This window comes from Monodelphis domestica, chromosome 1 (assembly GCF_027887165.1).
Source record: "Monodelphis domestica isolate mMonDom1 chromosome 1, mMonDom1.pri, whole genome shotgun sequence".
Classification (NCBI taxonomy): Eukaryota; Metazoa; Chordata; class Mammalia; order Didelphimorphia; family Didelphidae; genus Monodelphis; species Monodelphis domestica.
Window position 1 is genome coordinate 351,847,855 of NC_077227.1, and position 17,173 is coordinate 351,865,027.

Here is a 17,173-nt window from a genome sequence, read left to right on the forward strand (position 1 = left end):
TGGAACTGAGTTGTAATCTGATTGGGGTAATTCCTTGCTCCCTGGAGGGCATCCTCTACCCTCATCACCCCAGTCTCTACCTCTTCATCTTTACAACCTCCCTTCAACCCCCATTGGCTGTGCAATCTTGTTTTCTTGAGCCCAGTTCTGAATAGCTTCTTTCATGTCAGTGGGAGGAACCCGACCCTTTTGGAAGGGGAACATTTTGTTTGGAAAGGCCCAGAGTCAAGACTTGATTTGCCTTTGAAATGGGGCACTCTCATCTCCCAGGTTCCCCTTGGCCACTGGGGGCCTCTCACCACTTCCCTCCCCTTCCCCCTACACAGAGGCCAGAAAGGGGAGAGTGGGGAATCTTTCTCCAGACTGGGGCAGTCTTTGCCACATCAGCACCTCAGCTCCTACTGTTTCCTTCCCATCATGAACCCCAGGGATATCTGCTTCTTGGCTTATGTCCTGTTCTTCTGTGTGGTCTCAGGTATGGATTGGACTTGTCTATTTTATCTTCCTATCTCTCTTTCTTTCCATTATCCTTCCCTGGTAAATGACTGGGCTAGACCTAGACTCCTCCCCAGCCCACTCCCACCCTCACCCCATGCCCAAGAGATATCTTGTGGGTTGTCTAAGGGCTGAACAGAGCATGTAACCATTGATGAGCCTTGGGTTCCTTGAGCCTGGAGTATGTTCTGAGCCTAGACTCCAACACTAATTTTGAGTAGGAGCAGATCTTGGGGAGTCCTCAAGTCTGTCCTTTTGCCTTTGAGTGTGGGGTGGGTATATTGTTAAGAACTTTGGTTCTGGAATTGGGAGAGTCAGCTCTTACATTTACTAATTATTTGGCCTTTTGGGTAAATGATCTCACATTGCTGAGCCTCAGTTGCCTTACCAAAAAAACAGTTATCATAATCCTTCTAGCACTTACTTTGTAGGGCTGTTGTCGAAAAAGCACTTTGTAAACTTCTAAACACTGTAGGCTTGAAAGCTATCTTTATTATTATTACTATTGAGTTGAGTTCTTTGTGCTCTTGCAATAAGGGTATTGGTCTTTGGTCACGATCTGAGTGACCTGGTTAACATGCCTAGTAATTCATTTCAATTTAATGCTGTGCTTAGCATGAGAGTCACTAAGTCTTTCTGAGGGATTCCTACTTTGCTATGCCAGATTCATTTCAGTTCAGTTGGTATTTTCAGCTGTTTCTAACTCTTCCTGACCTCATTTGGGTTTTTCTTGGCAGTGATAATGAAGTGGTTTGCCATTTCCTTCTTCAGTTCATTTTATAGGTGAGGAAACTGAGGCCAACAGGGTCAAGTGACTTGCCCAGACAGTGTCTGATGTTGGATTTGAATTCATACAAAGAGGAGTTGTTCTGACTCCAGACTCAACATTCTTGATCCACTGGGTTTTCTCTAACTACAAGGGACAAGTGAGAGACATGCTAAACACATAATGGCTTCTGAGAAGGGATAGAGGTAGAGAATGGAGAGAAGCAAAGAGGATCCTAAAGAAATGGCTATTAGGAAGATGGTGGGCATGGAAGGGTGAAAATGTTGCTAAATTCCAAATCGCATCAACTCTGCAATGCTACTTGGGTTCAGTCTGGCAATGCTGGATGAGGCTCAGTTTGGAAGACCTTATTGCCTTCTGATAGCTAGAAGCTATAATCTGCCCCAGGATTATCCCTACACAACCCCTCCCTGAGGACTGACAGGTAACCTACACTGCCATGGAGCAGGGCAGAAGACAATATTCTCCACATAGAACCTCATTAATAACAGTACATGGTCAGAAAACTTTTGTGGAAAATTGTTATTACCTGTAATTGGTAAAATAAAACATAATAAAAAAATAACAGTATGTGGGCAACAATTTGTAATTATCTTTTTGCTATCAGTCCTTTAACCATCAAGGTTCTTACTAACATCTCCTTTACAACATGCCTTTTAAGTTGTCCCCCTGTCCAGCTTCTGGCTGACTGCCTCAAAGTAAACTCTTTCAAAGTTGCCCTTGCCAACCAATCTTTTCTGGCTGCACATCTTCACCGAGTCTGAGTTGACAACTATTCTGTGATAGAAAGAGCTCTGCATTTAGACACAAGATCATAATTTGAATCTTGGCAATAGCCCTCACTATGTATGTGATCTTAGATAAAGCCCTTTATTTGAGTATTAGTTTCTTAAAGATGGATTGAATGATATGTACGTGTTACCTATCACTCATTAATGAGTACTCATTAACTTTCTCCAACAGGTTGACTTGCTTAGAGGAATAAATTAGATAATGAGGACAGAATGCTTTTCAAACAAAAAATGTAACAAAAAAAACCCCAAAAAACAAAAAGAAAAAGTAACAAAAAACCCCCAAAAATGTAAATAAAAGATAGCTAATCTAATCTGACAAGTATATATTAAGCACCTAGCATGTGCAAGGCCACTATGTTAAATGCTGGGGATACAACATGAAAAACAGTATCATTCTAGGGGCAGCTAGATGGCTCACTTGACAGAGAGCCAGGCCTGGAGATGGGAAGTTCCCCAGTGCAAATATGACCTCAGATACTTCCTGGTTGTGTGACTTAATCCCTGTTGCCTAGCCTTTACTGTTATGCCTTGGAACCAATACTTCGTATCAATTCTAAGACAGAGCTAAGAGTTAAAAACAAAAGCAACAACAAAAAACCCTAGTACCACCCACTAGGAGCTGACATTTTTCTTATAGTGGCCGATATCTACCTCCTCTCAGAGGCAAGAAAGGAAGAGGTTGAAGATGTTTCTGAGGCTTAGACCCATGAACACAATAATTAAACAGGTGCTAGGAAATTTAGGAATGTGTCAATAGAGTTGGATGGAAACCAGGAATCTTTCTCCCCTTTTGTAAGCAGGCAAACTGAAACCCAGAAGAAGGAAAATGGTCAGAATATGAGGAATGAATATGATGGCAAACAGAGCCAAGTTGAGAGCTTTGGGAGAGAGGAAAGGATTATAGTGGAAAGTTTAGGATCCAACAAATAATCTGCCACTTAAAGTGAATTTGGTCAATCCCTTATCTCTTCTGGGCCTTAGTTTCCCCAACAGCAAAACGAGGGAATTGAATTAGGTTGTTACTATTCCTTTCAGTTCTAAGTTCTTTGATTCTCTGAAAAATAGAAAGATTTCAAGGCAGTAATTTTTAAGTCGATCTCTGCTTCTGATGATGATCAGAATTCTACTTTTATCAGTAATAGACAGTAATAGACTCAGGGTGTAGAATGAAATAATACTTTTTTTTTTACAAGGCCAATGCAGGAATTTGTTACACTTGACCAGGAATGTTTGTTCCAAATACTTTTTTTTTCAATGAAGGGTGAAGACAGTGGGAGGAAAAGAAAATGGATTTTGATAAATATAAATAATTCAAAAACTAACAAAAAGTCCTCTTTCCCTCTCTTCCTCCTCTTCCTCTTCTTCCTCTCTGTGTCTCTCTTGTCTCTCTCTTTTCAATAGCAAAAAGCAGAGTGCCTACCGAAGCTACCAAAGACATGAGGAAGAGCATTCCTAAATCATCAGACCCCAGTGAGGTGAAGCCCTCTAGAGGTCTAGGTCACAAGAAACCCCAAAAGGCTGATAGCCAAAAAGTCCTAGAGGCACCAAGAGCCAGAAAGTCAAGGCCCCAAGTGGAAACTCAGCCCCCTGGAGCCCTGGTACCCTCTCCTCCTTCCATCTTGATCCAGGTGGTGGGGAAGGGCCAGTTCCAGAAAGTGGGGGACTCCCTGAGCCTGAGAGCAGGAGATGCCCTGGAGCTTCGGTGCCGGGGAAAGTCTGTCCACTGGAGGTTCCCAGTTTACCTGGAAGAGGAAGGAGAGGGGCGGCTCAGGTATAGCTCTGGGCATGGGGTAGGGATGAAGGGGACACATGTATCTCCCGAACTGTTTAGGCTCTCCCCAGGAAATCAGGTTATATGGCAGAGTCCTGGCACTCAGAGGAAGTCAGCTCCCTCTAAGTAGCAGAATAGCTTTCCTTCTCTGGCTCTCTTCCAGAGGAAAAGGTGTGGGTTGCTGCTTGAACTAGGCCAAATAGCTGGCTGGTTTTGTGCCCAAGGTGCCAGGCTATTGATCTCTACTCCATAATCAGAGACCACAGCTTACACTTAAGGAGGGGTGCCTGCAAGAGTATAATGAGTAAAGCTGCTAGCACTATATACTTTATATGGTTGGGAAAAGGGACTGGGGGACAGGCAGGGTCTGGCCCAAATTGGTGTTTGTGTGTGTGTTCATTTTTTTAGAATCAAGCACTTTACTCAATACAGCCAGCTGCTGGTAATGAACTCAACTATTGCAGATACAGGAGAATATAGCTGCTGGTCTCGATACTGCCAGGATAGTGAGTGTCGGGATGTCAAGGACCGCACCAACAAAACCTTTGTCTTCTTTACAGGTATATTTGACAGATGGAATGTCAAAGCTGGAAGGGGATTTAGAACACAGAATGCAGAATGTCAAAGCTAGAAGAGGCTTAGAACATAGACCACAGAATGTCAGAGCTAGAAGAGGCTTAGAACACAGACCACAGAATGTCAGAGCTAGAAGAGGTTTAGAACACAGACCACAGAATGTCAGAGCTGGAAGGAGCTTAGTGTAAAAATTAAATTTATATCTCTAATAATAAAATATTATATTTTATGAGGTTTATTAAAGATCATTAGAAATCAAGGAATAAAGAGGATACAAAATAAAAACCATGTACCCATGGCTGGTTAGTCATTTCAGTTATCGTCACCTTACCACCGACACTGCTGATGCTACATCATGCAAGAAGAGAGAGCGGATATGGGCAGCGTTATTGCCAGTTAAATACCAATAGTGATAGAGAATTCTGGGAAATACCAAGGACTTCTGGGGAATGAAGTCTAGGGTTCAAAATTTCCATTTATACATTCCCCTGAGACCTGCAGAAGACTAATCTCTCCAGTGGGTTTTGTAAACATACCAGCTATGAAATTACAATAATTTTAGGATAAGAGGAAAAGAGAACAAAACCAATAATTGCTAGGCACATTGACAAAAAGCCTGTTAGGGGGCAGTCCCCTTCGGTATAAGAGTAGACATACAAAACAAATGTATTTAACCCCACACAGTTCAAATCACCACATCCCAAAGTTCACTCTGGATCTTCTGGTGCAGCTTGTGGTCTGTGGAGGCATCTTCATGGTGTCTTCTCCAAATAGTTCACTTTCTGGATTTGGAGAGATAGCATGTTTCTTAACCTAAAATTACTCTCAAAAGGAATTTAAACTTTGCAATATAAAATAATAATAATAATAATACATCCCCCCCCAAGAGGGTGATTGAAAAACACAGGGATCACTTAGGGATGTATGGCTGATTTATGAGGTATATGAATCAATTGGCAAGAGAAATAAAAGATATAAAAAAAGTTTAAATAAAAAAAATAATTTCTGAATGAAATATAAGACTATCAAAGTCTTATGTGTAAAAATTCTAAGTAAAGGAAAAATAAATCTATAACAAGTCCTTGAATCAGGGCCCAATTAAAATGATTTAAGCAATTATGCATTTACTCAATCAGTTGCCAGGACTATAGAAAGTTTGCCACACCATGAAAGACAGAAAAGGGACTAGATTATAGGAGCCAGGTAGGAGCCAAATTTGAGATACTTGGTAGAATGTGGGACAAAGAAGACCTGCCTTTAACACATGTTATGTAGCCGCAATCTCGAACCCCAAACAAATTTAAGTCCTTTTGTAATGGCTCAAAATTTTCATCAATCCCATTGGAATTGGTTGGTCTCTTTGACTTTGTGCTTGATTGGCATTATGCAGTTTAGCTTTGTGCTTCTTTGACACTGTGTAATGGCTCTTTTTATATTCCCTTGTCCTGGAATCAGACAGAATCATTAAGCAAAGTCCCATAATTTTTAAAAAACAATCAGTGGCATCATTTTTATAGACTAAAGCTTTTTGGGTATGCATCGACATTATAGCAAATATATATTAAACTTATATTATTGCAAAATAAAAAAGTTAAAGAAAATCTTCTCAATACTGGTGACATAACTTCAGATACAAAAAAGAGAGAAAAAAGCTAAAATAGTATATTACACATGCAAGCAAAAACAATAACAAAAAAGTTTTTTAAAAAAATATATAGCTTATAATTATTGACACACTGTGTCAGCTAAGGAAAAGTAGAACACAAAAGTTTCTCACCAAAAAAATGAGATCCATTTCCCCTTCAAACCTGGCCATAATCCACTGTGAGTACAAGCAAATGATTTAAACAAAGTAACAGTTTTTTTTTTTAAAATAAAGAACAACAGTACAGTATGTCAGGAAGATAGTAAACAACTTATTTCGGAATTGCACAAAAGAGGGCATAAGATATTGAAGGATAAGTTTCAGTGGTGTCTCCCCAAAGTAGAATGTTTGGGGTTCATTCTGACTGCTGGTGCCCATTCTATTTCTCCCAAGCAAATTGTAAATATTCAAAAATTGAGTGTTTCTACCACTAAGAAACAGTTAAGAGCAATTTTAGGAGCAACAGGGTTTTGTAGACAATGGATCTCTTGCTATGGGGAAATTACTAAGCCCCTTATAGCACTAACAAGAGATTCAGTCCCTGAACCACTTAAATTAGAGCCAGAACATCTGTCAGCTCTATCAGATCTAAAACAGGCTATTCTGTCTGCCCTTGCTCTAGGCATCCCAGATTACAACAAGCCATTTACTTTGTATGTACATAAGTGGAGAGGGGTAGCTTCAGGTGTTTTAACTCAAACTTTGGGACTTTCTCAGCACCCAATTGCTTATTATTCAGCCCAGCTGGACCCAGTAGCTTCAGGAGTACCATCATGTCTTAGAGGAGTAGCTGCTACAGCTTTACTAGTGACAAAAACTGTTGCTCTAGTATTGGGATACCCATTAACAATTATGTGCCCACATGAAGTAGAAGCATTATTGCTGAGGCATAGAACACAGGTATTTTCTGATCAGCAAATTACAAGGTATGAAATAACCTTATTAAATAATGAAAATATCACTTTAAAACACTGTACAACCCTTAATCCTGCCACCTTGCTTCCACATTTACCAACTTCAGGAGAACCATTACACAGTTGTGAAACACTAGTGTCCATGGCAGAAAAGTCTTGAGATAATCTCTTGGATTATCCCTTAGACAATCCAGATCTGGTCTTATTTACTTATGGTTCTTCATTTCTATGAGGGATGGCATACACTACATTGGAGTTGCTGTAGTCACAGAATTTGCCACTGAGTGGTCAGCTTCCCTGCCCTCTAATATTAGTGCTCAAGGTGCAGAACTCATAGCTCTGAAACATGCCTGTATAATTGCCAAGGATAAAAAGACAACAATTTATACGGATTCTAAATATGCTTTTGGCATTTGTCACTCAGTTGGGATGCTATGGCTCCAGAGAGGATTTTTAACCTTAGCTGGAAAATCCATAGCTAATGCAGAAAATATTAATGAAGTTCTTTCTGCTGTCCAGCTGCCTGAAGCCCTAGCTGTAGTTCACTACATCACTGATCTGCCCATACAGGTGGCACTGACCCTGCCTCTAGGGGAAATGACCAGGCAGGTACTGCTGCAAAGCTAGTGGCCATAGAAGGGCCTGAATTAATTTTAACATTAACAACCACTGATGACTTAAATTTATTATTTTCCTATAGTGAAAATGAAGTGGAAAAATGGAAGCAAAAATTCAAAGCAAAACAGATTCATGGAGTATGGGTGTCATCTGAAGGAAAACCCCTACTCCCTAGAAGTTTCTATCACCAAATTTGCCAATCTGTTCATAAAAATGGTCAGTTTTGTACCCAGGGCATCATGGACTCTGTTAAGAGAGTATGGATAGCCCTTGGTATAACTACCATAGCCTCTAAAGTATGTACAGCCTGCTCTACCTGCCAAGTAGTATATAATCAACATGCCTTTTGTGGCAAAGCCTTTGGTGGATATCCTCTGGCTTACACACTTTTTGAGCACCTACAGATAAATTTCATAACAATGTCAAAGGCTGGACAATGTAAATTTTGTCTAGTCATAGTAGATAACTGACCAGATGGCCGGAAGCATTTCCTACAGCCCAAGCCACAGTGGCTTTTGTTGTTAAGGTGCTTTTAAAAGAGATTATTCCTCATTTTGGTCTGCCAGCACATATTAATTCAGATAGAGGAGGTCATTTTACTGATTCTGTTCTAAATCAGATATATTCTTGCTTAGGGATAACTTCCAAATTCCATGTTCCATATCATCCCCAGAGCTTGGACCAAGTTGAAAGAATGAAGTCTAGGGTTCAACATCTCCATTTACCCTAGACTTCATTAATACATTAGAACACAGACCACAGAATGTCAGAGCTGGAAGGAGCTTAGAACACAAAACACAGAATGCCACAGATAGGACTCTTAGAATCTGTTTCAGGGGGCAGCTGGGTGGCTCAGTGGACTGAGAGCCAGGTCCAGAGATGGGAGGTCCTGGGTTCAAATCTGGCCTCAGATACTTCCTAGCTGTGTGACCCTGGATAAGTCACTTAATGTCCAATGCCTAGCTTTTACCACTCTTCTGCCTTGGAACCAATACACAATATTGATTCTAAGATGGAAGGTAAGGGTTTAAAAAACAAACAAATAAAAATAACAAATCTATTTGGACACATAATTCTTTGCCTAATTCTCCCCCAGACCAACAGGAGCTCTTTGTTCCCACTGAAGACTATTATGAAGTGGTACAGCTTCGGACCAACCAGCCAACTCTGCTGCCCTGCCAGGTGACCAGCCCAGAGGCCCAAGTTACTCTGCACAGGGAGTTCCCCCCTGAGGAGGTTGCTGTGGATGGAGTGGATATCTCCTTTGATGCCAAGAAGGGCTTCACTATCCATAGACCACGGGCCTCACTGGCTGGCTCCCTCTTCTGCATGGCCAGCCTAGGGGGCATTCACCAGATCTCTACCAAATACATACTGATCTATATCAACTGTGAGTCCTGGAACCTGAGGGCAAGGGGCCAGGGCAGAGGTGGTGTGTGTGGTGGGAAGGTAGTGGGAAGATGGCTTGGCAAGAGGGGTAAGAGGCTGGTTGGAGCCTTGGATTTAGCAAGGAAGAGTTAAGATTTCTGTCCTAGGGAATCTAACCAGGAAATCCACAAATGGTCCAAATCAGGGCTTGACTTATTGTCCTGTAGCAGCTGTTCAGGGAGCTGGATCTGAAATGGGTCAAAGTGAGAACAGCTGACCAGGTAGTCAGGTCTAATAATAGGAGCTTCCATTTCAATGGTGCTTGACAATTGTATGACCTCATGAGGTAGATAGTTTGAGGGATCTTGGAGGCAAATGATTATACAGTTAGAGGTAAAATTCCAGACTTGAATTCAGGGGTCCTAACTCTAAGCCCTATATATATATATACTGTTCTCTCTGGAAGATAAGGCACAGAAGGGGAAGTTCTTGACTATTAGCCCTAAAGAAGAAGCCTCAGCTCCCTGCTTCTAACTCTTCCCAAATACCTGAAACCTCCTCTTCTTGCTCATCTCCAGTAGAAGTCTTGATCTTTTCTAAGCTTTCCCACTGCCCAGTCTGTTGGTTTTTCTGCCCTATATGCCATCCGTGCCACAGTATGTTCATTGTATGCTTAGAAATAAGACTTCAACAATGTAGGCTCTCCTTTGCTGCCCTCTGCAGACCCATCATCCTCTCCCAAACCCACCATCCAAGCCTCAGCAACCTCTGTTCCCTTGGGAGAACATTTCAATGTGACCTGCACTGCTCTGGGAGAACCTGAGATCACTGTGGACTTCACTTGGGAATATCCAGGGCAGCTGGTAAGTGGAAGAATTTAAGGGAGCAATACTCAGAAGCAAACCAGGGCAGGCAGGGAAGCCTGACATTCAACATGGTGAAGTTGATGGAGTGGCTAGTATGAGATCTGGGCAAGGAGATCTGGAGGGGGCAGCAGTGCATTCTCTAGGAGAAGTGGATTCTAGTTCTGGTTCTGCCACTAACTCACAGCATGACCTTCTCTACTATGAACCTTAGTTTACTTATCTGGGAAATGGGGATAGCACTGCCTGCCCTACCCATCTTAGAGAGGTGTTCTTAGGAAGAAATTATCCAACCAACAGGTGTTAACTAGCACCAGCTATATGTAGCACTCTCTCTGAGACATGGGGTGGGATGGGGGCAGGAGGTACAATCTCTCATGAGAGAGGAGGTGACAGGGAGGTTACTCTCTCTAGCTCAAAAAATATAGCTAACATACATAAGCAAGAGGCGGGGAGAGGGAAATGGAAAGAGAAGGAGGAGAGAGAGAGAAATTTACTCTCTCTAGCCAAAGAAACAGCATGTAAGAGTGATGAAAAAGGAGGAAGAGAAGTGGGGGAAAGGGGAGTGGGGAGGGAGAAGAGAGGCAGATGGGGAGAAAATGGGAGGAGAGTAGAAAGGGGATGGAGGGAAGGGAAAGGAGGAAAATGAGAACTAATCTAGTGTTAGTAACTATGAATGTTATAAGTGATCAGAAAAAGGGAGAAGAGATATTACAGTAGACTAGAGAGTTTTCTAGAAGAAGGAAGGGATTAATATGGTCCCGGAAAAGATTTGAGCAGGCAAAGCAGAGATAAATCAGGTAACCTAAGCAAAGACAGGAAGGTGGCAATAAGCAGGGCAGAAGTAAAAGACATCAAAAGATCATCCCAACTAGAATGGAGGAGCTATGCAAGGAGAACACTGGAAGCAAGTTTGGAAACCTAGAGTGGAGACATGATGGGAAACCTTAAATTCCAGTTTGTATTTTATTCTACAGGAAATGAGGAGTCTGGAGATTTTTGAATAGAGAAGGGATGTTGTTTTTTTTTTTCAGATGTATGCATTAAGGAGGATGACTTGGGCATTTCATGTAGGGTGGACCAAAGGGGAAGAGGCCAGAAAACTGGTTAGGAGACCACTGAACTTCAGAAACAAGACCAGATATGAAAAGTATAAATGACTAAACAAATGAAAAATATGGGACTACTCTTCTGATTCCAAGCAATAGACAGCATGGTGCAGTGATTAGAGTACTGGACTTCAAGTTAGGAAGGCCTGGGTACAATTTTCTTGTTTTCAGTTGTGTTCAATTCTTCATGAGCCCATTTGGGATTTTCTTGGCAAGGATACTGGAATGGTTTGCCATTTCCTTCTCCAGCTCATTTTACAGATAAGTAAGCTGAGGCAAACAGGGTTAAGTGACTTGCACAGCCAGTAAGTGACATAGGCCAGATTTGAACTCAGGAAGATGTCTTCCTTACTCCAAGCCCAGCCTTCTATCCACTTTACCACCTAGTTTCCAGTTTCTACTCATTATTTAACCCTGGACAAGTCACTTAGCCTTGATGTACCTCAGTCCTTAGGACTTAAACTAAGTTAAAGACAGGTTACAATCTGCATGACTAGAGAGTTCCCACATCAGAAATAATCTTCATCATCAGTTCTCAAATGTTTTGGCTACAAGATGACTTTATACTCTCAACATTTTTTGATGGCTCCACAGAACTTTTCTTGATGTGGATTATATCTATTGATATTTACTGTATTTGAAATAAAAAATGGATTGAATTTTAAAATATCTATTCATCAAAAGCAACAATAAACACATTGCTTCTTCATAGAAATAACATATTTTTACAACCAACATCTATACTTTTGAAAAAAATTTTAATGAGAAGAATGGCATTGTTTTGTGTATTTTTGTAAATCTCCTTAATGTCTGGCTGAATGGAAGACACTGGATTCTCTTATCTACTTCTGTGTTCAATCTGTTGTGATATGTTGTTGTGATTGAAGAATATGAAGAGAATTTGAACTCCAGGATGGGTAGTTGGAAAGGGATGAATAACTTAGAAGGTAAATAATGTCATAATTTTATTATGAAAATTATTTTGACATCTGGGATTCCCAGTGGTCATGGATTATACTTTGAGAACCATGCCTGACTGACAACATCATTGATCTTTGTGTATTTCAAATTTGTAGCCAAAAACCCAGAGAGAAGAAAATACAGTTCATTCTCAGGCCTGCCACTGGAGTTTTTTTTCAGTTGCTATAGGCAGCTAGGAGACCCACTGAATTGTGCTTGGGAATCAGGAAGACTTGAGTTCAAATCCTGCCTCAGACACTTACAATGTGACCCTGGGCAAGGCACTTCATTGCTCCTTGCCTCAATTCCTTATCTGTTAAATGGAAATAATAATAGCATTTACTTTACAAGGTTATTATGAGAATCATTTAAGAAAATATATAGTGGACTTTGCAGGGGCAGCTAGGTAGCACTGTGGATAGAACACCAGGCTTGGAGTAGGGGAGACCTGGGTTCAAATCTGGCCTTACACACTTCCTACCTGTGTGAACCTGGGGCAAGTCACTTAACCATGATTGCCTTGCCTTTACCACTCTTCTGCCTTAGAACTGATACTAAACAGAAGGTAAGGGTTTAAAAAGAAAAAAAAAAGTACTTTGTAAACCTCTATCAATGAGTTGCCTAGCTGCCTCCTAGGCATATAGAGGTAAAGTGACTTACCCAAGATCACACAGCTAGGACGTATCTGAAGATGGATTTGAACTCAGGTCTTCCTGACTCCAGGCCCAGTTCTCTTAACTACAATGTCACAGCTCCTTCTATATAAATACCAATATTATTTAAACTTCCTGTGCCCCAAAGCTAAGTATACTCAACTAGAAACAGTCTGATGGATCAGCTAAGACTTAGACCCATTCTTTCCCTTTCTTCCCTGGTACCATGTTGACTCCTCTCATTCAGACTGAAGGGAGGTTCAGAACATTTGCAGAGTTTTCATTAGTGGAGTCTTTAATTCTGAACATGACATTCGTATTCATAATCTCAAAATAACTTGAATATGAATATATTTTTATAGTTTCCATTTTATAAGAGGGTAGGAGAGACCAGAGATGTTAAATAATTTCCCCCAGGTTGCACAGTCAGAGAATGACAGACCTAGGACCAGAACAGGGAATAGAAATCAAGGATCTTTCCACTTTATTTCATGTGACAGCAAGGAGGGCAGCTCCTGGGGATCTCGTTGGAGTTGAGGGTGGGGAAGGAAGGGTTTCTGATTGATGCTATTATATCCCTTTTCTCCCACCCAGATGGGTCGCCCACCCTATGTCAGTGAATGTTCCACTGTGGTGCGCAGAGCTGGCCAGGTACAGCAAGAATGGGAGAGTGTCTTATATGTTGAGGAGGCCAGAGCCAAGGATCAAGGGATCTATACCTGCCGAGCCACAAACCTTCAGGGGACCTCGACAGCCAGCACCCGAATTCGAATCCTCCAGCCCTCCCGGATCCTGGTTTCAGCAGACAAAGCTGGTGACCCTTAAACTCCCTCTTTCCCTGCAGGGCCCTGACCTGAGGGCACCTGGAGAGTAAGCGATATACAGGTGGCCACATTCAACTACTCCTGCATGCAGAGGATAGATTGTCTTTCCTCTAGTAGCCTTGTCTCCAATTTCCTTCATCTAGGCTTGCTGTAGGTAACCTTTACTCTAGCCATTTGGCCTGGGCTCCCCCCCCCCCACCTTATTCTCTATCCCAGGCCCCCCTCCCCCCAGTGCCTAGGGCCTTAAATTCTATCTCCCAAATTCCTCTTCTAACCTGAACTACCAATCCTCCTCTCCCTTCCATTGGTTTCCCAATCTAGTGATTATCTAATCCCATTATGGCCTCAACAAATCTGGTGGGTAGGAAGGTCAGGAGCTGGGTCCCAGGCATTGAACTTACCTCAGAGTAACAGATCACCCACCCTTTTATTCTTCCTCCCTACCCCCAGACAAATATGGAAGCCAAATAAAGACAGCTACACAATCTTTTTTATTTCAAAACTTTGGCTTGCATCTATGGCTCTGTGCATGTAGGCTTTACTACACATAGTGATTTGCCTGCATGCACACACACCTGCACACACACCTTCACACGCGCGCACACACACACACACTCACACACACTCACACACATAGGAGTGCTACTTGAAGGGAAGTGCAGGTTTCAGATCAGGATCTGGGGCTATGGCTCACAGCCGTGGCCCCTTTTCAAGGCACTCCCCTTTCAAAGTGCTTGAGTGTCCCCCATCTTTTCTCTAGGACCTGGACTTAGCCTGGGTAACACTGTGGGTCTGTAGAGGAGAGGATCACAGCATTATAGACTCCAAGGAGGCTAGATGTGGAAAGGGCTTGGAAGACCATCTATGTTAATTAATGATTATATAAAGTCATAAAATTTCAGCTAAAGGGGGCATTAGAGCTTGAGTCCAATCCCCTCCTTTTAGAGATGGGGAAAGAAAGAGTCAATGTAGTGGAAAGAGCACTAAGAGGCAGGACACCTGGATTCTATTTCTCAACTGAGCCACTCACTCCCTCTTCAGTCTTGGGCAAGCCCCTTCTCCCTTTGGAGACCATCAGTTCTGATGGAGTCTAAGCTGTCTGCCCCAAATCACCCAGTGAGTGAATGGCAGAGATAGTGCTAGGTCCTCTTGACCTTACGAGCTGGAAAGGAAGACCAGTCAAAGAGAAGAGGAACCAGTAAAGAAGGTCCCAGTTTTCTTCGGCTTTGAAGGAAAAGAAATCTCCAGCTGCCATGAAAGTGCTAACTTCCAAGTGATAGCCTGGAATTTCCTCTTTGCCAGTCACTTAGTTTAGCCTGGAGTGTAGAGAAGGAGCAGGAGCCCAGGAAATGGCAAGGTTGAAGTAGCGGGGAGGGGTGGGTCAGAAAAGGAGTTGGATCTCCTTCACTTTCTCTCACACTTGTAACTTTAATTTTGCTTTTTGGACCTGTATCAATTCAGCTAAGGAGGATTAAGGAAAGGTAATTTGATAACTGAAGACTGAGTAGCCTGGCAGGAGGACTTCCCTAATCCAGGGGGTTCTGCATCTTTTAAAGGCCCAAATAAACAGAAATGACCTAGGATCTGAGTTCTAGCTCACTTCCTCAATATTAAATCTACATGGCTGGAAAAAAGAAGTTGGGGTGGAGGGTTTGTTGAGAAGATATGTTGGGTATGATCAACCTGACTATAAGGCAACGATGGGGGCTACTGAGGATCTTGTCCCACAAGGAGGGAAGGAATAATAGTAGCCTGAACCCTAAAACAACAGGCTTGCTCTGAGTCTAACCTCTGAGATTCAGAAGGCCTGTTCTCACTACTACCTTTGTTCCCCTTGGTCCCCTGTTTGCCCCTGAGGGAGGGGATCATGATAGGTGAAAAAAGATAGAACATATCTGCTTATAAGGTCAAAGAGCAAAGAAAAGAGTAGCCTTTAACCTACAAGGATTAGAAAATAAGCCCCAATCCCCCTTTTTATCCTAGTGACAAAAGACTTGTAGAATGCCACAAGTGGACAAGTCCTTGACTATCCTTGAGTCTAACCCCTTTATTTTACAGGGGGGAAATTTGAGACTAAGAGAAGGGTAGTAACTTGCTGAAGGTCACACAATGACTCTGGGACCTAACCAGGACAGGGATCCAGAGAAGTCGCAGCTCAGTGCTCTTTCCCTTACACAAGACACCTCTAAAGAAAGGTTCCCCTTCCTGTCTCTTGTCCATCAGGAAAGGCTTAGTCTGGATTCAGGGGAAGTCCCGGGCTGCCAAAATGGCAGAGAACAGTCCATGATAGCAGCTAGAAGGGCCAATGGCCTGGGGAAGGGAGGTCTTCTGTTTCCCTTCTGCCACTGGTGCTCCACAATTGTCCCCATGGCTGGAGTGCCTAGGCCTACGTAGCAAGGTATGACACTTTAGAAGAGGTAAGTGGAAAGGCTGCTGGGGAATCGCTGGTGACAAGCCGATATAATAGCTCTTCTTTCTCCTGTTGGATCTGTTGACGGAGCTGTGACTCCTTCTCCAGGGCCTCGCGAACAAGAAAAAGATCCTCTGAGAGTTGCCTGTAGGACACAGACACCAGAGTGAGATATTGGGATTTGTGTCCTACATCAGTTGTCCTGATTGAACAGTAGAAGATGGCCTGTCACCTTTGGGTGAAGGGAGCTTAGAACACAGGCCAATCCCTCATTTCCTCCCTTGCCCTTAAAAAAATCACATTGGGGGCAGCTGGTGGTTCAGTGGATTGAGAGCCAAGCCTAGAGACAGAAGTTCCTGGGTTTAAATTTCAGTTATTTCCTAGCTGTGGGATCCTGGGCAAGTCACTTAATCCTCATTGCCTAGCCTTTAATGCTCCTTTTCCATGGATCAGTATTGACTCTAAGACTAAAAAGTAAGGGTTTGTTTGTTTTTATAATCACCTCAGTTTCTTATGACTGAACAAGTTATAGTATATGACTGTGATGGATGTGCTATAAGAAATAATGAAGGGGATGGTTTTAGAAAAACCTGGGAAGAGCTATAGGAACTAATGCAAAATAAAGTGAATAAAACTAGGAGAATAATCTTTAGTAACAGCAATATTGTAACAATGAGCAGTTTTGAAAGATTTAGTCACTCTGATCAACATAATGATCCATCACCTTTCCAAAGGACTCATGATAAAAATGCTATTCATTTTCAGACAGAACTAATGGACGCAGAGTGAAGGCTGAAGGATATATTTGTCTTCTTTCTTTTTTTGCATATGCCTAATATGTAAATTTGTTTACATGGCTATATATATAATAGGTTCATAATAGATTTTGTTTTTCTTGCCTTCTCAAAGGTGGGGGTAGGGTGGAATGGGAGCAGAAGGAGAAAGAGTTTGGAATTGGAAAAAAAAGAATAAAGGTTTCTTTGCTTAAAAGAAAGCAAACAAAAATCACTCCAAGTTCTAAAGTCTACTATTCCAAGGAAGCCTTCCCTAATACCCTGATGCCTCAGAATGGAGCTATGTAGTTAAAGTTCTTTATAGATGTGTTCTTAAAAATTAAAAAAAATTACTAATATCCTCTAAAACACATTTATATACCACCTCATTCCTCTGGATTCTGTACTATATCCCCCTTTGTCCTACAGTGCCCAAGATAGATTTCTACTCACTTGTAGATTCATAAACTGTTTGAGGTGAAGGGGCCTTAGAAATTGTCTAGTTTAATCCTAGACACTTTTATAGGTGTGGAAATTGAGTCCTAGAGAGGGGAAATGATTTGTCTAAGGTCATACAGAGAGTCTTCGACAAAGCCAGGATCAAAAAGACAAG

At 42.0% G+C, this 17,173-nt stretch overlaps 2 protein-coding genes across 2 annotated transcripts in view; one reads left to right on the top strand and one right to left on the bottom strand.

The window, feature by feature from the left end:
• The first annotated feature begins 417 nt into the window (after window positions 1-417).
• On the top strand, window positions 418-13,857 carry LOC100029431 (platelet-derived growth factor receptor-like protein). The gene is made up of 6 exons (XM_001379145.4): window positions 418-475; window positions 3,478-3,847; window positions 4,256-4,407; window positions 8,697-8,990; window positions 9,692-9,831; window positions 13,148-13,857. The coding sequence occupies exons 1-6, from the start codon at window positions 418-420 to the stop codon at window positions 13,376-13,378; spliced, it is 1,245 nt and encodes a 414-aa protein (XP_001379182.1). The 3' UTR covers window positions 13,379-13,857.
• Window positions 13,850-17,173, bottom strand: part of CCDC69 (coiled-coil domain containing 69) — a 34,498-nt gene continuing 31,174 nt past the window's right edge. The window contains exon 9 of the mRNA XM_007473900.3: window positions 13,850-15,932. Coding sequence (XP_007473962.1) covers window positions 15,764-15,932 — 169 coding nt within the window. The 3' untranslated portion in view covers window positions 13,850-15,763. The remainder of the gene's footprint in view (window positions 15,933-17,173) is intronic.